The 25,713-nt window shown below is 50.4% G+C and overlaps 1 protein-coding gene across 3 annotated transcripts in view; it reads right to left on the bottom strand.

The window, feature by feature from the left end:
- Positions 1-269: 269 nt before the first annotated feature.
- The window catches only part of matn4 (matrilin 4), a 92,615-nt gene continuing 67,171 nt past the window's right edge, over positions 270-25,713 (bottom strand). For all 3 annotated transcript variants that reach the window (XM_072515275.1, XM_072515272.1, XM_072515273.1), the window contains 5 exons: positions 22,182-22,304; positions 14,411-14,824; positions 10,585-10,737; positions 8,492-8,596; positions 270-2,215 (listed from right to left, as the gene is read on the bottom strand). In XM_072515275.1, the coding sequence (XP_072371376.1) occupies positions 2,154-2,215; positions 8,492-8,596; positions 10,585-10,737; positions 14,411-14,824; positions 22,182-22,304 (857 nt within the window). In that variant the 3' untranslated portion in view covers positions 270-2,153. The remainder of the gene's footprint in view (positions 2,216-8,491; positions 8,597-10,584; positions 10,738-14,410; positions 14,825-22,181; positions 22,305-25,713) is intronic.

Genomic DNA, 25,713 nt, shown 5'->3' on the forward strand with positions numbered 1-25,713 from the left:
TTTCATATTTAAGTGTGTTGAAACTGAATCACCGAGTCCGACTCATCACATATTCTCTGTATACAACAGCGAGCATCAGAGTTGAGCCTAATTCTACATCTGTCCAAGACTCATAAAAGCGTGCACATGCACACACACACACACACACACCTACCTGAGAACCTCTTTGAAAGTGATGCTTCAAGTTTGGAAAAACACAAACGGCTACAAATAATCAATGGAAAATGACTCCAGCGTGCACCTGAACATGTAACCGATGAGATGGTCAATGGGATAAAACATCGTTTAGTTTATTGCACATGTTTTTATTAAATGAAATAAATTGTCTTTGTTAATCAAAAAAGTTATAGTAAGCCCCATCATAGATTTATGATTTTTAAAAAAAATTCTGTCGCAGGATCCTTCAGTCCATTTTACATTGCACACGGGCAATTCAAACACTTGTTGGCGGCCTAAAATGGCTGTCATCCAATTGGCTGCCAATTATACGGTGGTCCACCCGATTGTCCCATCGGTGGATGTCAATGGCAATCAGAATCTATGGTGCGTAATGGGTGGGCAATTCGATTTGTTGGCCATTTTTGCCCAATGTTAGAAAACCCGACCCTCTCAACCTGTCCCCATACATCCAACATATCGGCCCCACACACTCAATATAAAATGGTGCCCCACTGTGTATCTGAAAACAACTATAAAAGCAAAGTCGGCCTGTGGCCACCCTGAGGGAGCAGCCAATGTTTCAGACACAGACCCTTCATCCCTTTACAGATTCCTTCTCCTTACCGCAGGAAGGATGCACTTGCCTTAGAGTGAGTGCACCCAAAGGTTCAAATGTTTTACAGACTCATTCGTAATAAGGAGGTTGTCTTATGAGGAGAGTAGACTAGGCCAACAATACCTAGAGTTTTGAAGAATGGGAGGTGATTTTCTTGAAGCACATCAATTTCTTAAGGGGCTTGGCAGGTAGACAGGGGAGATGCCGAGAGGATGTTTCACCTGGCTGGGGAGAGTGGAGCAAAGGGGTGACAATGGGTGGCCTGGTAGCACAGTGGTTAGCACAGTTGCTTCACGGGCAGCACGGTGGCACAGTGGTTAGCACTGCTGCCTCACGGCACCGAGGTCCCAGGTTCGATCCCGATTCTGGGTCACTGTCCATGTGGAGTCTCCCTGTGTTTGCGTGGGTCTCACCCCCACAACCCAAAGGTGTGCAGGTTAGCTGGATTGGCCACCCTAAATTGACCTTCGTGTCCAAACAAAGGTTGGGTGGGGTTACTGGGTTATGGGGTTACGGTGGAGGTGTTGCCTTGGGTAGGCTGCTCTTTCCAAGGGCCGGTGCAGACTCAATGGGCCGAATGGCCTCCTTCTGCACTGTAGATTCTATGAGTTTCAAGAACACGGGTCGGCCATTTTGTACTGACCTGTGGAGATGTTTCTTCACTCGAATGGTTTGGAATCTTTGGAATTTTGTGGATGTTCAGCTGCTGAACATATTCAGAATGGAGGTGAATAGATTTTTGGATGGCAAGGGAATCACGGGATGTGGGAATAGTGCATGAAGGTGGAGTAGAGGTAGAAGATCAGCCTTGATTTTGTTGAATGTCAGAGCAGGTTTGAGGGGCCAAATGGCCAACTCCTGCTTCTTGCATTCCCATCACATTGAATTTTTACTACATTAGAAGCGCTATTTAAATGCATATTGCTGTCGTTGAATTAACCTTCAGCTGGACTGGTACCTCACTGGGACAGAGATTGCACCATCTAGAAAGTTGGCTTGTGGTCGCCACCCACTGACGCTTCCGTTACCTTCTGTCAACGGTTCACCGTCGCCCGTAGTGATGCGACGCACTTTAATCATTCCTTTTTGAGTAGTGTGCAGTTTTACATGCCTATGTTTTTAAACAAAATATTGGGAGCGCTTATTGCATGCGAGTATGTAACATAAAAAGTGGAAAGATATACATCTTGTAAATGATCTTGGAAGACTAGTCCTTTACTGTTCAAAGCAGTGGAAAAACGCATCCTAAATGAACATTTACTTTTTATAAAAAAAACACCCAGAAAATTAGACAATAATACAAAAAGCTAAAATAACTTTAGCGATGGAGGAACACCTCTGACGGGGTGATGATGGCGGTGAGTTTTCCGCTTTCATTTTATTTCACTGATTTTGGCAACCTGTTTTCCAAATCTTCCAGCTTCCCCGTCATCTGGGCCAGTGTTCAAGGTCAAGGAAGATTCAAGGTTGCGGTTGGGAGGAACTCTGAGTCTAACCTGGGTCGATTCTGGGAATGCATAGAATTTACAGCATAGACTCAGCCCATTTGGCCCATCCGAGAATTCCCGGTCCCCCCAATCCTGGGGTTACTAGACCCAGTGGTCCTGAGGTTCCCAGTCCCAGTGTTCCCAATCCCAGTGATCCCGGTCCTGGTGTTCCCAGTCCAAGCATTCCCGGTCCCCCCAATCCCGGGGTTACCAGTCCCCAGTGGTCCTGAGGTTCCCAGTCCCAGTGTTCCCAATCCCAGTGTTCCCGGTCCTGGTGTTCCCGGTCCTGGTGTTCTCAGTCCAAGTATTCCCGGTCCCCCCAATCCCGGGGTTCCCAGTCCTGGTGTTCCCAGTCCCGGTGGTCCCGAGGTTCCCAGTCCCGGTGTTCCCAATGCTCCACACGTTCCATTCCAGTGTTCCCAGTCCCAGTGTTCCCGGTGTTCCATTCCAGTGTTCCTGGTGTTCCCAGTCCCAGCGTTCCCCTCGATGGGCCAAATGGCCTCCTTCTGCACTGTAAATTCTATGGTAAATTCTTTGGTTCCTGGTGTTCCCAGTGTTCCATTCCAGTGTTCCTGGTGTTCCCAGTCCCAGCGTTCCCAGTGTTACAATTCCAGTGTTCTCAGTGTTCCCAGTCCCACTGTTCCTGGTGTTCCCAGTCCCAGTGTTCCCGGTGTTCCCAGACCCAGCATTCCCAGTATTCCCAATCCCGGTATTCCTGGTCGCGGTATTCCCGGTCCCGGTATTCCTGGTCCCACCTGTACTCCGCTCAGGTGCACCCTCAGGTACAGTTCGCGGTGTCTCTGCGGCCAGTACACATGGCGCGCGAGGCTCCGGCCCGGCGGCTCCATCCCCGGCCTCGGGCTGCCTTCAGGCTGCTCCCGGCCCGGCTGCTCCATCCCCGGCCCCAGCCTGGGCTCCAGCTCCATCCCCGGCTCCGGCCTACCTCAGCTGCGGCTCGCGGTCACTGAGCTTCTGTCGGGCGGGCTGCTCTGTGCCTTTGCTGGAACAATCTCCCCTCTGTTCTTTTCACCCTTCCCCTTAAATGCACATGCCTACACTGCAGGGACTGCAGCCGTTCAAGGAGGCAGCTCACCATCACGTTCTCCAGGGCAATTAGGGCATTAAATGCTGGCCTAGCCAGCGAAGCCCACATCTCTTCAATGAATAACAAAATATACAGCTAATCGCATCAAGCACTCTTGTGTAGTTGTGAGAATCATTCATTCACCGTTCTCTGGGGAAAGAGGATTTTCCTGATTTCGCTGTCGGATTATGAATGACCATCTTATCTTTATGACCCCTTGTTTTGGCCTCTTTCCCCGCCCCCCCCCCCTGAAAATGGAAACACCTTCTCTACACCTCCCTCACCAAACCCATTCATAGGGGGTGAATTTCAGCCCGTGTTCGTCATCAGAGAGAACAGCGACACAGGTGGAAAATCCGGAGAGAGGTGGAAAATCCGGAGAGAATCGTGATTCCCAATTTTCCCCGCCGCTCGTCAGTGACGTCAGGAGGTTCGTGCCCACAAAGGGTGAGAACCTAATTTTCGTGCCGAGAAAATTTCACAATGACTCGCCAACCAATCAACAGCCACCTCCTGGTGTTATAACTTGATGTGATCATTTGAAATTTGGCATTCTTGTGTTTGTCCCGGTGAGTTAAAAATGAAAGGCTTCAACACTGTGGCCGGCATTCTCCGGGGCCCCACCTGCTCAGAGCGGGATCCGCGATGGCCCACTGAATCCCGTGTCGGGCCAAAAACCGGAAAGGCCCGGCGTGAATCTCCCGGCCAACCCCACCATCCATAATGGGTCTCCGGCCCCGTGCCGGCTGGAACAGGCAAAGTGCTCGTCAGCATTCATGAGGATGCTATTGTCAGCTTGGAAGCCCCACTCAAAGGCCGCCTGTGTTGCTCCTGCACCTCCAGGCGGGAGTCATGCGGGAGTGATTTGGTGCAAGTATTTGAAAGCGGGTTCTGGGCACTGTGGACTTTGAGGGGTAGCAAGGAGGAAGTGCCTTTCAGAATTATTCTGGCTTGTTGAAGGGGTGTTTGGTGAGCTGGGGGTATTGGGGCTTGTACTCTGGGGGGGGGGGGGGCGGTGACTGAACCTCCTAATGCTGCTGTGAAAGACTCTTAACTCACTGCTCAAAGGTTACTTTCGGTACCTGACCGGTAATGCGGTCACATGATGTCAGTTTCATTGAAGAGCTCCGAGGTCTCCGAGCCATGTAGACTTCCACAGACCCCGCCCACCTGGAACGCCTCAGCGTTGTATCAGCACTCTCATCAAAGAGATAGCATGGTCCAAGCTGCATCGCACGACCCTCAGGTGTTGCGACACCGCATTCCATTCCATAGATGCACAGGTCCACAGCAGTCCCACCCCCACCATCCATCTTGTCCTCAAACCCTGCCAAACCATCACCTTTCCCAGCCACCCTTCCTCGTACTCTGTAAGCACTCCTCCCATTAACGTTTAACCCCCCCCTTTCCATTAAACTTGTTCCCTACCCCACCTTCCCTTCCACACTTTCCCCCATCCCACGACCAGTTCTTCCTCCCCCCCCCCCCCCCCCCCCCCCCCAAAAGGGTCATCTTGGCGCCACACCAGGGTGATGGGCCTGGGTTGGCAGTGTCATCGGGTCTCCTCTGCAGGGTGGAGGATGATGATGACTCACTGTGAGTTGAGCTGTGATGCTCCTCATTATCTGAGAAAGTCTGACTCCTGCCTTGTTGATGACATACAACTGACCGCCTGACTCAGCCCGGAGGATACGGTGCACTTACGTCTGGGTCACATTATTTTGGAAGGGGAGGGTTGTGGTCATGGACAGGATTACTGTCATGCCAGGGTGTCTCACAACGGTGCTCTCGTAGCCTGTCGCTTCTGGGTGAGGCTGCAGGGTCCGTGGGAAGTTCATGGATTTGATTTGGATTAATTCCCTCCCCCCAAACCCCCATCCATGGGAAAGCAGTAAGAGTTACAGCCAGTGTGGAGTGGTCGTGCAAACATGTTTAATAGTGTGTATTTATATATTTTGCCCCTTCCCCTGACTAACTACACATATGCCAACAGTGGTCCTGTATCTTTCTACGTTTCCGTGGCCGCCCGCTTCTTCTAGATGCCCCCCCCCCTCCCCCCAGAAACACCAGAGAAGTGGAGGTGGTCTGCTGCATTTCATGCCCTCTGGCCTGTAGTGCCCTTGATGGGCATCCTCTGGAGGGCCTGGACCTGGAGGGGCCCAGCTGACCTTCGGGCGGCAGGTGATGAGGTGTCAGACTGTTCTGCCCGTTTGCCAGGGATATGCACCAGTGTCAGTAGAGGGGGGGAGGGATACAGAAGGACTGGAGATTTCCAACGCCTCCCGCGTGGGAGGCCCCAGGATGGGCTCCATCGCTTCCTCCTTCCTTGGGGTGCTCACTTGCCCCTGGGCTACTCCATGGGATGGACGGGCGACTGGGGTGAGCACCAGAGGCCTTAATACTGCCAGTCCTGGAGGCCCACCATTGTCAAAGCCATGGGGCGCGATTCTCCGACCCCCACCGGGTTGGAGAATCGCCGGGGGCCGGCGTGAATCCCGCCCCGCCGTGTCCCGAATTCTCCGCCACCGGAGATTCGCCGGGGACGGGAATCGCACCGCGCCGGTCGGCGGAAATCGTGCCGGTCAGCGGGCCCACCCCCGGCGATTCTCCGGTCCGCAATGGGCCGAAGTCCCGCCGCTGTCAACCCTCGCCAGCCGGCGTGGATTGAACCACCTTTTGAACGGCGGGACAAGGCGGCGCGGGCGGGCTCCGGGGTCCTGGGGGGGGGGCGATCTGGCCCCGGGGGGTGCCCCCTCGGTGGCCTGGCCCGCGATCGGGGCCCACCGATCCGCGGGCGGGCCTGTGCCGTGGGGGGCACTCTTTTCCTTCCGCCTTCGCCATGGTCTTCACTATGGCGGAGGCGGAAGAGACCCCCTCCACTGCGCATGCGCGGGGATGCCGTGAGCGGCCGCTGACCCTCCCACGCATACGTCGCCCGGCAAAGTCATTTCCGCGCCAGCTGGCAGGGCGGAAATCAGTCCGCCACGGGCCTAGCCCCTCAAGGTGAGGGCTCGGCCCCCCAAGATGCGGAGAATTCCGCACCTTTGGGGCGGCGCAATGCCGCACTGATTCACGCCATTTTTGGCGCCGGTCAGCGGACATCGCACCGATTGTGGATTATCCCGCCCATGGTGTTGAAGCCCTCAGCCATGGTGCTCTGTTACTGGGACATGATCCTCGGCGAGTGGGCCATGTCCCTCAGCACCTCGAACATGTCCCTCTGCGACTGGTGCATGTCACTCAGCATATGGCCAATGCTCTTGACGCCCTCAGCCCTTTGTGGCTGGGCCAAGATCTGGAGATCCGCGGCAATGCTGAGCTACATGTGGGGCATATCGGTGTGTTTCCAGCCCTTCTGTCCTGCATCTTAGCCATGGACATCACAGTGTGACTCAAGCCTTGGACGTCCTCACACATGGCTCGGACTACTTGCCCCAGGCTTTCCAGTGGGGGCGCCACCCTTGCAGTGGTGGCCTGAGTGCCACACCATGCTGGCACCATCTCCCGCACCTGAAGACTATTTGGCTCCTCCAGTTGGACTCGCAGGTACTGGGATGTTGTTGACACCCCCGTCCCTTCCTGTAAGGTCTGGCTCTGAATCTGCATCTGCACCAGTGATGGGATAACCTTTTCCAGAGACTCGACATCTGTCTTGGGGGCAGCTGTTCCCTGGGTGGGGTGTGGGGGGAGAGGGGGGGGGGGGGGGGGGGGGGAGCAGGCCTCTGACCGGCCCCTCCCTCAGGAGGTCCTGACTCTACCTAATATGCCACCTAATATGTGGTGCTTACCAGAGGGTGATTCAGGAGCCAGACTGCTAACCTGTCCCACCGAGGCGAGAGTCTCCGGGCTGGTGGATGGTGCTGGTGAATGCAATGCCTGGAGGTCAGTGTCCTCCCTAGAGCCTGCTGCAGGGTCAGCGGAGGGTTCGGATGGGGGGGGGGGGGGGGGGGGGGCGGGGGGGGGCGGTGCATTGACCCCGGACAGCCTGGCCTCATCTGGTGGTGATCCTGGGAGACAAGGGACAGGGGAATGACAAGGCTGCGGAAGATGAGAGACTCACTGGAGATACCTGGATAAAATTGGAATCTCACTTCTGTGTGACCTCTACGTCTGCCACTATTCACTCCTCGGCCTCCCCCACAAATTCCATCGCCCTCTCCTCAAATGGAATGAAAATGAAATGAAATGAAAATCGCTTATTGTCACAAGTAGGCTTGAAATGAAGTTACTGTGAAAAGCCCCTAGTCGCCACATTCCGGGGCCTTTTCGGGGAGGCTGGTACGGGAATTGAACCGTGCTGCTGGCCTGCCTTGGTCTGCTTTCAAAGCCAGCGATTTGTCTCATGAATACACCCGTCCGTCTTCTCATGCTCCCTCCTGTTATGGTCTGTCTTAACCTAGGGGGCACTAAAAGAACATTGTGTGGTGCCAGCAGGCCAGGTTTACGGGGGGGGGGATTAGCATGTCTCTCCTCTCCCCGACAGCATCCAGCATCGTGTCTGTGTCAGCGTCGAGGAACCTTGGTGTCGCTCTTCTTTCACCCACCTTCTTGCCTGCAGTGACAGTCTGTGCGGAGGCGAGCGTTTAAAAACTGCTCCAGCTAGTCAGGTTAACGAGGTGATTCCCGTCTCCAGCGAATCACTCGCCTGGGGAATAGGGAATCCGGCGAGATTCACGCGGGCAGAGTAATTGCCCATTGCCTCTCCAGCGCTCCTAACACCAGTGGGAATCACTCCGGTTTTCCCGCTGACGAGGGAGCACGAGGTCACCGATCAGGAGCATCGCCCGCGCCCCCATGTCTCTTTTCAGCAAGATTCAACTCTTACTCGATTCACTCGTCAAGGCATTTAAAACCTCAACGTGCCAATATCTAACCCACCCTTCCTGAACCAGTTCATTCCTTCTGCTACGCCCTGGTTACATCCTGCTCCACTTGATTGTCACAATTGAATCTCAGTTATTAAACATAAAATAGCACACGTTCCACCTGCGTGCACCTGATCTGCATCTCCACTAAATGCCCCACTAAATGCCCCATATCTTAACTTTACTGCTTTGCTGGTTGTCCAGATATCCCAGGCATAGCTGCAGCAGCAGAAATCACACTAGAGCACTCTCCACAGTCACTCCACAGGGAAAAGGATATGTTTTTGGGAGAATCCTTCTAGCTGTGACAGTGTGTCGTGTTGGAATGCTACAAGAGTTTCACATGCGCATGGATCTTTAACCGTCTCCTGCCCAGTGGCTTCCTCTGCAAGAAAGAAACAGTTGCATTTATATAGCACCTTTCGCCACCTCAGATCGGCCCAAAGCCCATTGCCGCCAGCGAAGTTCTTTTTTCAAGCTGAGATGTTGGAAACGAGGCTGTAAATTTCCGGCACAGCAAGATCCCACAAATAGCAATGTGTTCACGGCTGGACAACCTATTTTTCTGATGCTGGGTGAGGGATAAATGTTGTCACAATGCTGGGGATAACTCCACTGCTCTGTTTCAAATGGGACCCATTTGTGGGGAGGGCAGCTGGGGGATGCACTTTAATGCTCTCTTCAAAAGGCGTTAAAAGAATTAGTGAACAGAAGGAGACCGTGAATCTGTTATTCCTGTATTTAGATCGAATTGGTAAACCTGCTCAGTTTTTGGGGGCCTGCGCCTGGGGATGATCAAGTCGGGAAAGCGGCAAGAGGCAAGCTCAACTTGGATGTATACTTCAACAGGAGAAACTTGCGGGACAAATGTGGACAGTTGACACAATGGGCCGAATGGCCTCTGCAGTTTGAGTCAGTGGGGTCGAATCCTTCCCCGTTATTGAATGGAGTTCACCATCCAGGAATTTCCCCCAGAGCGACTGCAGCTCCGTCAACCGTAACTTCACCGGGGGGGGGCAAGACGTAAATCCCCCCCCCCCCCGGTTGGGGTTTCTGTGTTCAGAGAGGGAGGGGTGGGGAGGAGAAAGAAAAGAGACAGCGAGGGGAAGAGACAGAGGGAGCACAGGGCCGATTGTTTTGTTCAGATTCAGTAGTTAACTAAACGGTCAAAGGTTGTTTTCGTGACCGGAAGCCTGCGTCCAGTGGCGTTCCACATGGATTGGTGCTGGGTCTCCTGCTGTTTATAGCGTATAATAATGATCTTGACGTGCATGTGGGGGGGGGGCGAATCAGTAGGTTCGCAAAAGTGGCAAAAATTAGTTTTGTGCCAAAGAGTGAGAAGAAAAGCCTTAGATTACAGGAGGATGTAGACGGGCCGGGTAAATGGGCAAACCAGCGGCAAATGGAATTTAACCCGGAAAAGTGTGAGGTAATGCATTTTCGGAGGACTAACAAGGCAAGGGGCTATACAATGAATGGTCAGACCCTCGGAAGTACAGACGATCAGAGGATCTTGGTGTGCAGGGTCACAGATCTCTGAAGACAATGGGGCAGGTAGGTACGGTGGTTAAGAAGGTCAATGGGATACTTGCCTTTATTAACTGAGGCATTGAATATAAGGGCAGGGAGGTTATGCTGGAGCTGTATAAAACACTGGTTAGACCTCAGCTGGAGTACTGTGTGCAGTTCTGGTCACCACACTATAGGAATGATGTGATTGTACTGGAGAGGGAGCAGAGGACATTCACCAGGATGTTGCCTGGGCTGGAGCGTTTCAGCTATCAAGAGAGACTGGATCGGCTGGGGTTGTTTCCCCTGGAGCAGAGAGAGGGGACACCTGATTCAGGTGTATATAATTATAAAGGACATAGATAGGGTGGATAGGAAGGAACCTTTCCCCTTAGTGGAGGGCTCAATGACCAGGGGGTATAGGTTAAAGTAAGGGGAAGAGGGTTAGAGGGGACGTGAGGAAAACCATTTTCGCCCAGACGGTGGTGGGAGTCTGGAACTCGCTGCCTGGAATGGTGGGAGAGGTGGGAACCCTCACAATATTTCGGATGTATTTCGATGAGCATTTAAGACGCCATTGTAAACCAGCCTACGGGCCAAGTGCAGTAGAATGGAATTAGAATAGATGGGGTTTGATGGCTGGCGCAGACATGATGGGCCAAGGGCCTGTCTCTATGCTGTGAAACTATCACTCCAATAGAATGTTCAAGCATTTTCTTTCTGAACATTTTAACCTTGAACGGGTGACCTGATAGACACAAAGATGGAAAGTAAGTTATAGTTAGGAAATGGTTAACTGGTTCATCACGCCATGTTATCACAAAGGTCGAAAGCTCTGTGTGGTTTTGTTACTGACTCACTTACCCTCACATATGTTTAATTTTAGATTTTCAGCAATTTGATCGATGACACTGAAGTCTGAAGCGTAGAAGAAGTGTTGGTCCACTGGATCCGAGGCAATTTCTCTCAGTTCGTCCTCCACTGCCTTACCAACACCTACAGCATACATAGTAATACCTGCGAGGGGGAGCATCAATTGGGATTTGGTCACTTACTAAGCACAAACAAAGAAACTGAGGCAACAACAATCCATTAACTGACTAATGAGAGTGATTGTGGGTATGCATGTGTGTGTGTGCATAAGATTCTGAACTTTTGTCTGTGTGTATGTGGTAACACCAGGTATTGCAGAACCTGAGAGGTGAATCACCATTGGCTAGACCGCGGGGTCTACCATTGGGTAATGTACATAGCCCCGCCCTGAGAGGCGGAGTATAAGAACCGGTGCCGTCCCAGCAGCCTTCACTTCTGTAGCATCGCTGCTGGGTACAGTTCTATCTGATTAAAGCTGAATCAATATGACTCCTCGTGGTCTCAAGAGTATTGATTGTGCATCAGTGTACAAGTGTAGGTATGTTTCTTTTTAGTTGTATGCTTGTGTATCAGTGAGTGTGTGTGCATGTCTGTGCGCAGATCTATGTGTCTGTGTGCTTGTGTCCATGTCTATATGTGCACTTCTGATGTGCATGTGTGTGTGTGTCTCTCTGTTTTGTATATGTGTGTATGTGTCTGTGTGTAATTATGTGCATGCACTCTTGCGCACATATGCATATGTGGTTCTGTGTGTGTGTTAAGTGTGCGTGTGTCTGCTTGTATCGATCTCTGGTTTAGTCACAAAAATAAACACTGCAGTAGCTGAAAATTACATCCGTGCGTTTTCCCAAATGTCTCTATCTCTCCATTGTGCCCCAGAATGCAAGAACATAAATCATTGGAACAGGAATAGGCCATTCGGCCCCTCGAGCCTGTTTCCCCATGATTGACTTTCTACCTCAACTCCCCCTTTTCGCACTATCTGCACATCACTCAATTCCTTTAAGGTCCAAAACACCAGTGTGAGCTGTTATGAATGTGCTGCCTGGAAAGATGGTGGACGCGGGTTCGGCAGTAACTTTCGAACTAATTTATCTATTGAAACATGGAAAGAGCAGGGGAGAGGGAGCAGTTGAGAGCTCTTTCAGAGGGAGAGCACAGGGGCGATGGGCTGAATGGCCTCCTTCTGTACTGTATAATTCTCTGATTCTATAACTGGGCCCCAGTTCAGACGAACAAGCTTTACTGTCTCAAGAAGCGAAATACTGCGGATGCTGGGAATGCAACATGGAAACAGAAAATGCTGGAAATCCTTGTCTGATCTGGCAGCAGAGAGAGAAACAGATCTGAACGTTAACTCAGTTTCTCCCTCCACAGATTCCGCCTGACCTGCTGGGGATTTATGGTATTGCGTGTTGCACTCTCATTAGTCGCACCAGTCATCTGTCTGACTGATGTTAACAGGCTTAGTAATTCAGGGGTTAAAAATTCTAACTCTGGATCCTGGGCCCACACCGGACTCCACATCCCCAAAGCGTTAAGCTGTAAATTCCCTGGCCATCACCGACCAGCTGTGCTGGAACTGGATTGGGTCATCCCAAAAAGGCACGGAATTCCATTGAAACGTCACGGAGAAACGCTGGAACCATTCCCACGGTACTTGTGAAATCTCCCCTCTTTTCCGATACAGCCAGTCTGTTCCTGGGCCCTGCCAGATCTCACGATACGAGCTTCCGGTGGGAAGTTCAATTTTTAACCCTCTGGTGCCAAACTGAGGATAGTTTTCTTCATTCCGAAACCCTTGTAAACACGATGGAACTGCCAAACATATTGCACAGAGGAGGACTGACAAAACATGAGGACAGTGGAACCTTCATGTTCCTACGATTGACAGCACGGGAAAGGGTCAGGGTTCAGGAGGAGAGTCACTAGTCAGGGCAGAGGTCATATAAAAATAAACCGCACGATCAATTTTTAAATTAAACAGAGATGTCCAGCTCCAGTCAGTAACTTAGGGTCAGACAAGTGAAATTGAGAGGGCTTGTTTGTCGCGGGCGCAAATCCCTTTATGGCCAATAAATCCCACGAGAGGGCCGTAGTGGGATTTGCTCAGGTGAGATCTGGGGTTGAGAACCCCCCCCCTCCCCCACTGACCCCCCCCCCCCCCCCCCCCCCCCGGCGGTGAAGTGGTCAGGTTTTCACAGTGTTAATGTAAGCCTCCTTGTGACACTAATAAAGATTCTTATTATTATTCATGATGTGAACCTGACTTCCATGATTTATAAATTGCTAAAAGGCTTTGCGGCGTCACATCCGCCCGCACTGGATCTAACCCCCCCCCCCCCCCCCCCCCTCCCCCCCCGCGAATCACTACTGGTTTTCAATTTAGCCTACCCAATTCATTTTTTTCCCAATTAAGGCGCAAATTATCGTGGCCAATCCACCTAGCCGGCACATCTTTGGGCTGTGGGGGCGAAACCCCCGCAAACACGGGGAGAATGTGCAAACTCCACACGGACAGTGACCCAGAGCCGGGACCGAACCCGGGGCCTCGGCGCCGTGAGGCAGCAGTGCTAAAAACGAGAACTAGTCATGATGGCCATGCTGGGGGCACTGAGTTGAGATTAGCCCCCGGGTGGCGAGGGACATGGCCAAGCATTGCCCTGGCACAGCCTCCTTGCACTCTGGCACGGCCAGGTTGGCAGTGAAGTCTCATTTAGTGTTGCCCTTGTGTGGGAGAGATGGCCCGATGGTTGTTGGGGGAGTGGGGGCACTGTGCATGCCTTGGCATTGCAGGGGAGGGGGGGTGGACACTATTGAGGAGTGTGAGACGATGCCAGTGATGGGGGAGAGAGGGTGGTGTGGTGCTTGCATGTTGTTGTGGGTTGTGAGAACCCCAGGGCGGGATTCCCCATCCCGCCAGCCCCGTTTTCCAGCATGGCATGTCCCTGCCGGCGGTGGGATTCCCCGTTCCTGCAGCTGGCCAACGGGGCCACCCCCACACCATTGGGAAACCCCTGGGCGTGGGTGCTCGGCTGGTGAAGCGGAGGATCCCGCCGTGGAGAATCCCGCAGGCTATCTTTGTGCAGTGGGGGATGCCCTTCCGCGGGTGAAGACAGGGGAGTGTTCCCCTTGACCGTCGTGGGTGGGGGGGGTTCCGATCTCTGGGAGGGGGTGGGGGGGGGGGGGCAATCGTGATGTTCGTGGTCTTTATTATAACTTTGAGATCAGGACTCCCTTTAAAAAACATGCACCGGTCTCAGAATCCGGCTTTGCTGCTGGGTTTAGGCCCTGCCCCCTCCAGCAGGCTGTGTGGTCATCGCCAGCACTCTGAAATTGCACAGGCGAGTTTCACTTTGTTCGCCTGATCCAGCACTCTGTGCAATTTGGGGGAAAAACCTTTCCTGATTGTCCGTGTTTCATGTCTGCTCCCAATCATCCCGCAGTGGGTAGCACACTGCTCTTTGAATCAGATGCTTATGGGTTTGAGTCCCAGTCCAGAGACTTGGGGCCCTGGAATTGTGGCTGACACCCTCAGTGCTGTTCTGAGGTGCCACCTTTCACAGAGGACATTGCGCCAAGGTCCCGTCTCTACTCCCAGACGGGTGTAAAAGATTCCATAGCCTTATCCTGGACTGGGAGTCAATGCAGGTCTGCAAGCACGGGGGTTGCTGGATTTGGTGTGAGTGACACCCCAGAATGTTCCAGTGGAGGGTAATCAGACAATATTTGACACAAAAAACGAATAGAAATCTCTAGCATGCAAACCAAATACTTTTCCAGATGGGTGCACACATAAATCTCGGCTGTATCTCACCGGCGTCTTTGGCCTTTTTGGCCCACTCGGAGATGCTGTCTTGAGAACGGCCGTCAGTGAAAACGACGCAGACCCTGGGCAGGCTCTCAGACTCAGGCCTGGCTCCTCCTGCTGCAGCGAAGCTGTTCTCCACCATGTGTTTGAGAGCGAGTCCGGTCATGGTGCCTTTCTCCATGTACACCACGTTATTCACAGCCTTCTTCAGAGCCGCAGCGGCCGTGTGCTCGCCCAGCAGAAACTCTGTGCGGACGCGACTGGAATATTGCACCAGGCCGACGCGGGTGCCCTGGCTGGAGATGTCCAAGGCGTCCACAATGTTGTTCACAAACTTCTTCACCAGCTCAAAGTTCTCAGGCCGCACACTTTTGGACCCATCAATCACAAAGACCAAGTCAATATTCGCCTTACTGCATCCTATCGAGATAAAAACAAGCAATTGCATTAAATTAAGAAGTGGTGGGGGGCATGGGGAGGGAAAGAATCACTCGAAAGATTCAATGGTACCACCTAGTGTAATCAGAGAACCGCTGGGAGCTCAATTATTAGATCTCCCATGGCAAAGTGTGCATATTGTAGATTAAGCAGAGGAAAATTCTGCTTCTACCCCTGAGTTTACACCAACAAACCCTCCTGCAACATAATGTGTACAAACTGGATAGGGTAACTTTGTGTCTTCATTGCTGGAGTAAAATGACAGAGGAGATCAGCTGTCCACCATGGATCCTATCAACTTACACTCTGCTCTCACACTGTCAGCTGTGGCTCAGTGTGTAGCAGTCTCTCCTCACTGTCACAAGGATGAGACTCCACAGTCTCACTCTGGAGACCTGAGCGCAACCTCAATGCTGACACTCCAGTGCAGTACGGAGGGGGTGCTGGAGGAACATAGAAGCCTGAGTAGGCCCCTTCGAGCCTGCTCCACCATTCAATACCACTATGGCTAATCTGGCTGTCATCCCAGTGTCACTTTCCTGCCTGTCCCCCGTAATCCACAACTCCCTTGCCTAACAAAAATCTTTTAAAATCATTCTTGAATCAATTCAAAGCTCCAGGCGGCGTCAGCCATGGGCGCTAATCCCATAATGGCCCCTAAATCTCACGAACAGCCAAAAGTGGAATTTGCACCGGGGAGATCTGGTTTGAGATCTTTGCCACCGCCCCCCAATAAGCGGGGGGGGGGGGGGGATGCTTGTTGGGGGGATGCTTGTTAGGGATCCCCTAACAAGTACGTTGGGGTGTTGGGTTCTGGAGGCCACGGTGGGGTTGGAGAGATCGGGGAGATCGAGATGCCATTTAAAATGGTGCACCAATCTTTTCCTATCGTGCAGGAAATGAAGGTAGGTGCAGCCTTGGTGGGGTGTTCCCGACCGAGGCCAGAAAAAAGAAGAGTCCCATTTGATAGCGAGGTTGTTAAACGTACCCAAAACGGAACTCAGTTTTCCCTCCTTTAAATCATGCTCTATTACATGTATGTTGTGGCCATGATGTGGAGATGTTAGCAATGGACTAGGGTGGGCGCAGTAAGAAGTCTTACAGCAGCAGGTTAAAGTCCCAACAGGTTTGTTTCGAATCTTTCGGAGCGGCCATTCACCTGAGGAAGGAGCTAAGTTCTGAAAGCTAGTGGTTCGAAACAAGCCTGTTGGACTTGAACCTGGTGTTGTAAGACTTCTTAATGTATATTGTGCAGTAATGTTTTTAAAAGCCTGTGTTAGGGTGTGGATGTATCCTAGTTTGAAAGACAGCCAGATTTTGTGACTGCAAAATATGTAATTAAACTGTCATAAAAGTGAGATCATCCCTCTTTCCAACCAGTATATGTTTAGAAGGAGAGGCCTAATTAGTTTTGGATATGATTTCTGTGGATTTTCTAGGGTGTAGATAATTAAAAACATTTGCGTTTAAACAAGTAGATCACGGGATTTGAGTGGAAAGGGGATGATATAATAAATGAGGAGGAGCCAGGGCTGTAACAGGCAGTCAGTTGTTTAGTTTTGGTTGTGAGCTGAACAGCAGCTTCTGCAGAAGGCTGCCAGAGATTCAGTATTAATCTGACCGGATCTCTTTCTCTCTTCAAGCAGTCTCTCCAAACATGTCTCCATCCAAAGATTGGCATATATCCTGTGTTTGCTAATTCTGTTTAAAAGTGTTTTTTTTAAACATGTGATGGGCTTTGCTTGATTGCGGATAAATAAGACACCAGTTAGAAGTTAAAGTGTTTCTTTATATTGTTAAGCATTGTTTAGCTGGTAATTGTTAACTATATTTTGTGATTTTACAGTAATTTGATAATAAAATTTGTTTCACTAAACCATATCCCTATTTTCGTATGAAATTACATCTGGAGCAAAGAATCCTTTCACAAGTATTGAAGTTCCTGTCCGGTATCCTAGCAAATGGTTATAATAATAAGAAAACACATACAGTTTGCCAATCACATGGTTCCTCATTTATTTTAAATGAGTAGGGTTAAGGGGTTTCAGTAGTAGAGAATGTTTAGAGATTAGAGAACCTGCTGAAATGTCACAAACCCAAAGCATTAACCGCGTTTCCCTCCTGAATCCTCCTGAGCAGTTGCAGTATTTTCTCTTCTTTTCATTATGAGAGAAAGTGGGAAGGTTGTGGTGACTTTGCGGGCGAGATCTTCCGGCTGTTCACAACGGTGGGGTCTTCTGGACCCGCCGAAGTTGCACCCCCGCCGTGGGATTCCCGGCGGCAAGGGGTGGGTTCAATGGAAAACCCTGGAAGATCTCGCCATCGGCCAATTCTTTTTTTTATTCGTTAATGGGACATTGGCGTGTGTGCCAGCATTTATTACCCACCCCTCATTAACCTTGATGGGGCAGTTTAAAAGTTAACCACATTGATGTGGGTCTGGAGCCACATGTAGGCCAGACCAGGTAAGGATGGCAGATTTCCTTCCCTGAAGGACATTAGTGAACCAGATGGGTTTTTCGGATAATCGCCAATGGTTTCATGGTCATCATTAGACCTTTAATACCAGATTTTTATTGAGTTTAAATTCCATCATCTGTCGTGGTGGGATTCGAACCTGGGTCCCCAGATCATTGTCCTTGGTTTCTGGATTATTAGTCTAGCGACAACGCCGCGTGCCACCGCCTCCCCAATGGCGGGCTGCTTCCGCCGTCGAGAAGCATGACGCGGGGAGGCCAGAGAATCTCACCCTTCATAGAGATGTTCAAAGGTCTGAGGAGTTTTGACAGAGTAGAGCGGGAGAAAGTGGGCAGGATTCTCCGATCGCCGACGCCGAAATCGTGTTCGGCGACGGGGCGGAGAATCCCCGATGATGCCGAAATCGGGGGAGCCGCCGCTTTCGCGATGCTCTGCCCACGAGTACGGCGCACGCCATATCCATGGCCTCCGTACGTTGGCTGAGGCCCACCCCACGATTATCCGTCCCCGACCGGCCGAGTTCCTGACGCCGTGGGTCGCGTGTGCTCTCACCCGTATGGAACTCAGCGTGGCGGCTGCGGACTCAGCCCAGCGCCGCCACAGTCGGGGGAGGGCCGATCCGCGGGCAGGGGTGGACACATTCGGGGCTGGGGGCACTGTGGCGGGGCGGTCAGGGGCCCCCGAGCCGGCCGAAAGGTGGGGGGGGGGGGGACTATTATCGCGGGCCGGGTCCGTGAAAGGCATCCGCCATGAAGCAAGGCACGGCCGCTGCAGTCCGCCACCGTGCGCATGCGTGGCCACGGACCCAGCGATTCTCCAGGCCATATGGGCAGCGAGAGCCGGGCGCTCTACGCTGCCTCCCTGCGAGCCCCTAGCAAAACGGAGAATCAGCGGCCGTTTTGCACCAGTTTTCCTGGGGTAAAACATCACCGTTCCCACGCCAGCGTGGGGGCATAGTCTCCAAATCGGAGAATCCAGCCCAGTGTTTCCACTAACAGGGGGCCAGCAAATAGAGAACGTAAAATTTAAAATAATTGGCAATGAAGCAAGCGGTGAGCGAGGAGAAGCTTCTTTAATGCTGCGGATTGGTGTGATCAGGAATGCACTGTCTGAAATGATGGTGGAAGCTGGTTCCAATCACAACTTTCAAGAAGGAATTGGAAAAATATTTGTAAAGCACACAGGTACAGACCTGGGAGGGAAGGTTAGCTGGAGTGGGACTCATTGGAGAGTTCTTTCAGATAACCAGCACAGGCGGGATGGGACGAATGGCCTCCTGCTGTGCTACAGCAGTCTGTGTTCACAATGGTATATTACCAGCAGGCCATTCAGTGAAAACAGTAAGAAGTATCAAACCTTTCGGAAGGACAGAGTGGATGGCAAGGGAGGTGGTGTAGCTCTGTTATTTAAGGATGACATCCGGGCAATAGTAAGGGATGACATTGGTGCTATGGAGGATAAGGTTAAATCCATTTGGGTGGAAATCAGGGATAGTAAGGCCAAAAAGTCACTGATAGGAGTAGTCTAAAGGCCACCAAATAGTAACATTATGGTGTGGCAGACAATAAACAAAGAAATAACGGACGCATGTAGAAATGGTACAGCAGTTATCATGGGGGATTTTAATCTACATGTCGATTGGTTTAACCAGGTCGGTCAAGGCAGCCTTGAGGAGGAGTTTATAGAATGTATCCACGATAGTTTCCGAGAACAGTATGTAATGGAACCCACGAGGGAACAAGCGGTCCTAGATCTGGTCCTGTGTAATGAGACAGGATTGATTCAGGATCTCATAGTTAGTGATCCTCTCGGAAGGAGCAATCACAATATGGTGGAATTTAAAATATAGATGGAGGGTGTGGTAGTACCAGGTATTGCGGTACCTAAGAGGTGGATGACCATTGGCTAGACCCAGGAGTCTACCATTGGCTGTTGTACATAGCTCCACCCTGAGAGGCGGAGTATAAGAACCGGTACCGTCCCAGCAGCCTTCACTTTCTGTATCGAAGCTGCTGGGGAAGAGTTCTAGCAGATTCAAGCCTTCAGTTATGAATCACTTCGTCTTGAGAGTAATTGATTGCGCATCAGAGGGTGAGAAGGTAAAATCAAACACTAGTGTTCAGTGCTTAAACAAAGGAGATTACAATGGGATGAGAGAAGAACTGGCTAGGGTAGACTGGGAGCAAATACTTTATGGTGAAACAGTTGAGGAACAGTGGCGAACCTTCCAAGCGATTTTTCACAGTGCTCAGCAAAGGTTTATACCAACGAAAAGGAAGGACGGTAGAAAGGGGGAAAATCGACCGTGGATATCTGAGGAAATAAGGGAGAGTATCAAATTGAAGGAAAAAGCATACAAAGTGGCAAAGATTAGTGGGAGACTAGAGGACTGGGAAATCTTTAGGGGGCAACAGAAAGCTACTAAAAAAAGCTATAAGGAAGAGTAAGATAGATTATGAGAGTAAACGTGCTCAGCATATAAAAACAGATAGTAAAAGTTTCTACAAATATATAAAACAAAAAAGAGTGGCTAAGATAAATATTGGTGAATACAGGGGCAGCACGGTAGCATTGTGGATAGCACAATTGCTTCACAGCTCCAGGGTCCCAGGTTCGATTCCGGCTTGGGTCACTGTCTGTGCGGAGTCTGCACATCCTCCCCGTGTGTGCGTGGGTTTCCTCCGGGTGCTCCGGTTTCCTCCCACAGTCCAAAGATGTGCAGGTTAGGTGGATTGGCGCTGATAAATTGCCCTTAGTGTCCAAAATTTCCCTTAGTGTTGGTTGGGGTTACTGGGGTATGGGGATAGGGTGGAGGTGTTGACCTTGGGTAGGGTGCTCTTTCCAAGAGCCGGTGCAGACTCGATGGGCCGAATGGCCTCCTTCTGCACTGTAAATTCTATGATAAATTCTAAAATTCTATGGTCCTTTAGAGGATGAGAAGGGAGATTTAATAATGGGAGATGAGGAAATGGCTGAGGAACTGAACAGGTTTTTTGGATCAGTCTTCACAGTGGAAGACACAAATAACATGCCAGTGACTGATAGAAATGAGGCTATGACAGGTGAGGACCTTGAGAAGATTGTTATCACTAAGGAGGTAGTGATGGGCAAGCTAATGGGGCTAAAGGTAGACAAGTCTCCTGGTCCTAATGGAATGCATCCCAGAGTGCTAAAAGAGATGGCTAGGGAAATTGCAAATGCACTGGTGATAATTTACCAAAATTCACTAGACTCTGGGGTAGTCCTGGCGGATTGGAAATTAGCAAATGTGACACCACTGTTTAAAAAAGGAGGTAGGCAGAAAGCGGGTAATTATAGGCCAGTGAGCTTAACTTCGGTAGTAGGGAAGATGCTGGAATCTATCATCAAGGAAGAAATAGCGAGGCATCTGGATGGAAATTGTGGCATTGGGCAGATGCAGCAAGGGTTCCTAAAGGGCAGGTCGTGCCTAACTAATTTAGTGGAATTTTTTGAGGACATTACCAGTGCGGGAGATAACGGGGAGCCAATGGATGTGGTATATCTGGATTTCCAGAAAGCCTTTGACAAGGTGCCACACAAAAGGTTGCTGCATAAGATAAAGATGCATGGCATTAAGGGGAAAGTAGTAGCATGGATAGAGGATTGGTTAATTAATAGAAAGCAAAGAGTGGGGATTAATGGGTGTTTCTTTGGTTGGAAATCAGTAGCTAGTGGTGTCCCTCAGGGATCAGTGTTGGGCCCACAATTGTTCACAATTTACATAGATGATTTGGAGTTGGGGACCAAGGGCAATGTGTCCAAGTTTGTAGACGACACTAAGATGAGTGGTAAAGCAAAAAGTGCAGAGGACACTGGAAGTCTGCAGAGGGATTTGGATAGGCTAAGTGAATGGGCTAGGGTCTGGCAGGTGGAATACAACGTTGACAAATGTGAGGTTATCCATTTTGGTAGGAATAACAGCAAAAGGTGTTATTATTTAAATGATCAAATATTAAAACATGCTGCTTTGCAGAGAGATCTGTGTGTGCTAGTGCATGAGTCGCAAAAAGTTGGTTTACAGGTGCAACAGGTGATTAAGAAGGCAAATTGAATTTTGTCCTTCATTGCTAGAGGGACGGAGTTTAAGACTAGGGAGGTTATGCTGCAATTGTATAAGGTGTTAGTGAGGCCACACCTAGGGTATTGTGTTCAGTTTTGGTCTCCTTACTTAAGAAAGGATGTACTGGCACTGGAGGGTGTGCAGAGGAGATTCACTAGGTTAATCCCAGAGCTGAAGGGGTTGGATTACGAGGAGAGGTTGAGTAGGCTGGGACTGTACTCGTTGGAATTTAGAAGGATGAGGGGGGTTCTTATAGAAACATATAAAATTATGAAGGGAATAGATAGGATAGATGCGGGCAGGTTGTTTCCACTGGCGGGTGAAAGCAGAACTAGGGGGCATAGCCGCAAAAGGAGGGGAAGTAGATTTAGGACTGAGTTTAGGAGGAACTTCTTCACCCAAAGGGTTGTGAATCTATGGAATTTCTTGCCCAGTGAAGCAGTAGAGGCTCCTTCATTAAATGTTTTTAAGGTAAAGATAGATAGTTTTTTGAAGAATAAAGGGATTAAGGGTTATGGTGTTCGGGCTGGAAAGTGGAGATGAATCCACAAAAGATCAGCCATGATCTCATTGAATGGCGGAGCAGGCTCGAAGGGCCAGATGGCCTACTCCTGCTCCTAGTTCATATGTTCTTATAAGTCTTCCAACACCAGGTTAAAGTCCAACAGGTTTGTTTCAAACACTAGCTTTCAGAGCACTGCTCCTTCCTCAGGTGATCTCCACATCCTGCAAACAGTTGCTAGTGGAGAACAAATGAGTGCAGGTCGGAATATAACTCACTATTACAGGTCTTTCCATCCTTGTTGAGTTGCCTCCCTGCAGGGCAGATGCAGAAGTATGATCCAGGGGTGCTGACACACTGAAACTCACATCCATGTTCCACAGTGTTACACATGTCAACAGCTGAAATAAAGGAGAGTGGTCACTTTAAGAAATTATATTATTGACATACCATGTCAGGAGTCCGATTGGCGGTACACCATTCCATTGACCCATGAGCACACAAAACATGGCTTACGAGACACATTTAGCTTTTTTTCTAACCTGCGATCCTTGCCTGACCAGTTGCCCCAAACTTTTTTTTCCTCTCTCATTCGTGGAATGTGGACATCACTAGCAGTGGCCAGCGATTATTGCCCATCCCTAATTGCCCTTGAGATGGTAGTGGTGGACGTCATACATCCCAGTGGCTTGCAAGACCATTTCAGAGGGTAGTTAAGAGTCAACAACTGTGCCATGGATCGGGAAACATTCGTATTCCAGACAGGGTAAGGACAGCAGATAACAGTGGGAGGCCGAGCAAATCCAGCGCACATAGAGCAGGCTAAAAGCTTCTGTTGAAGCCACTGGGTTTGTAGTTTTAATCAAACCATTGCCCCTCTATATATCCCTTTATTCCTCCTAATCTTATTGGACATTGCATTGCATCTGTACTATCTTCAAGGGGTTAAAGGTTTCTTCTTGGGTACAATTTTACCTTTTAAGATCGCTAGAAATTGTCAATATTGGGTCCTTTTCTGTGCACGTTGCTGAATGTGGTGTTACAGTTTACCATGATAACACACACATTTATCTGCATGTTGGATATTGGACTATGGATAGTGATGGTAGAGGCTCCAATGTCCTTTTTTTCCACCCAGGTGACTATCCTGCCCTTACTGCCGGTCATTGAAGTGTTGGAATGATTTGTAGGTTATGAAACCTGCTTGGCCATGTTATGAACACACTTTCCTTGGCCGTCAGGGTGGGACTCGAACCCAGAGCTTCAGAGGCAGGGACACTACTCACCCAGCCACAAGGCCTCCTTACGAGCAGTGAATGGACTAAATTCATCCCCATGCTAACCCTCCAGAATTGACCGCCAGTCACCAGGAATTAATGGTTAATCTCTTGAACATTACTGCAAGCAACGCACAGGGGAAAAAAAAGAGCACGACAAACATTGTTTGAGATTTGTTTTCATTTTCTTTAAATGCTTAAAAAAAGGCTGCTTGGCTGAGAGTCAAGCATTATCCAATCAGATGGTGAAAGAGTCTGTTTGCAATCCAGTTGGTGTAGGAAAGCGGTACTCCGAGAAGATGAACTTGTCCAGCGACCAATCTGGGATTGGGGGTCGGATCATGGATGGGAGGCAGGAGGTCATGTGATGAATCCTCCAGGATTACGTCCAATCGCCGTTTGCAACCCTGCCACGTAGAGACCCACGTTTAATCACTCGGCAGTACCAGCTGATGTAGAGCTCCTGGAATAGTTTGGCAGCTGGACTGGAGCCGCACCAAAATATTAACAAAAGACATTGGATTGGCGCCATGTATTCTGCTGCCTTATGATTATTTCACCACTCCAATAGCACAATATCCCTCAACATCAAATATTTCCATTATCACCGATCGTTCTCTTTTCTCAAGCCTACCGGTGAATGAGGCAGACACACTGTGCGCTTACATATGTTCCTCTCGCTAGTTTTTCCTGCAACGCATTGCTTTTCACCGGAGGTACAGCTTGAGGAGTGCCACTCTGCATCAAACATAGCTGACCAGGAGCCTCTCCCACTCTTATCATCTGCCATAGGTTTCTGGAAAGGTTTACAAATTGATAATCAAGTTATTTGGCTACATTATGAACTCGCCTCCCTTGGTCACCAGGTCCTGCGGTGGGATGTGAACCCAGAGCTTTTGGCTTGGAGGCAGTGGCGCTCCCATTGGCGCCGCAAGAACGCCTATTGTCACCAATAATGTCACCATTGAGGCTGAGGTTCTGCGTCACTCTGAGAGCGCATGATCTGGGCTGACATTTCTCGTGCAGTATTGAGGGATTGCTGCACTGTCAAAGGTAACAGGTGGGATTCTCCATCGGCCGACGCCGAAATCGCGAAACGCGATTGGGCGGAGAATTGGTTCTGACGCCAAAATCACGGCGGGTGCTGTCAAATCACAATTTTCCGTTGCTTGGACAGCGGCATCAATGCATTCCAGAACAAACGTACAGTAAACACCGTTTGCATATCATTAGCGGGTCCGACCAGGTATTCTCCGGGGCCTCCCCGATTCTCCGCCTCCGATAGGCCGAATTCCTGACGGCGAGGTTCCTTTCTGCTTTTAAAAATCGTGAAACCGGCGGTCGTGGCTGCTGAGGGAGAGAGAGCGGGAATGGAAAGTATTCAACGTCGCCATAGTTTGCTGGCAGTTGTGTTGCTGACTGGGGGGCTTCTGCCTGGACCAGGGGGAGTAGCGGGGAGTGGGCTGTGGGGTCGGGGTGGACGGGCACGGAGCACCATTGAAAATCAGTGCTTTGCATCCGTTTCCATTTAACTAACGGGCTGGAAGCCCCTGAGTTTCAACCCCCCCATTATGCATCGGCCCTCACAGCGGGTAATCCTCTGGGTGTGCTTTGGTTTTCCCAAGCGTAGCCCTGACACGGTGGACCCTACGGTGGGTCAAGGGGGTCAATGCATATCTGAGGGCCCCCCCCCCAAGTTCATCAGAAGGCTCCCCTTTACCCCACAATGCAAATCACACACTCCCGACAAGTAGGGACATCCCCCCCTCATGACCCCTCCACAGCACACACACATGAGGGTGACCCGACCCCTCCCACCGACCCCCCACAAACCCTCCCATCAGTCACCCCATCAGACACCCCTATCAGACTCCGTATCAGAGACACCTATCAGAGACCTGATCAGAGGCTCCCAACAGACTCCTCATTAGAGAGCCCCATTAGAGACCCCCATCAGACCCCCCATCTAAGACTCCAATCAGACCCCCATCAGAGACCCCCAGTGGGCCCCCCATCAGAGATGCCCAAAAACACCCCATCAGATACCCCAACCGAGACCCCTCCAAGATACCCCCGTTATTTACCCCTGCCTGAAAGTTGAAGAGCAGACCAGGCAATAGTGTGAAAAATTACTGCATTTTCATTTACCTTTCCGAACATCCATTGTCTCAAACAAAAGTGTTTAAAGCGGCAGATGTCACAGATGTCAGTGGCTTCCTTGAAAGCCAAGTACACGTCAAAGGGCTTCAAATCCCTTGAAAGCCTTTGAAATGCAAATCTTCCATTCAATTTCACACAGCAATATGGTGCATTAGCCAGTGATTGACAGTTTTATTACTCCAGAGACAGATACTTGGTGGATTGTTGATCTTTCTTTCCCTTTGTGTTTGAATGTACCTCAATACCCCGTTTGATGCGAACCACAATGCTTTATAAACACTCTTGCTATGATTGACAGCTCCGCACCACATCAAAAGCAGCTAAGTGCTTTCTGATGTGAAAAAGAGGAAATCAAAGCACTCGGCTGCTTTTA

This window comes from Scyliorhinus torazame, chromosome 8 (genome assembly GCF_047496885.1).
Source record: "Scyliorhinus torazame isolate Kashiwa2021f chromosome 8, sScyTor2.1, whole genome shotgun sequence".
NCBI lineage: Eukaryota > Metazoa > Chordata > Chondrichthyes > Carcharhiniformes > Scyliorhinidae > Scyliorhinus > Scyliorhinus torazame.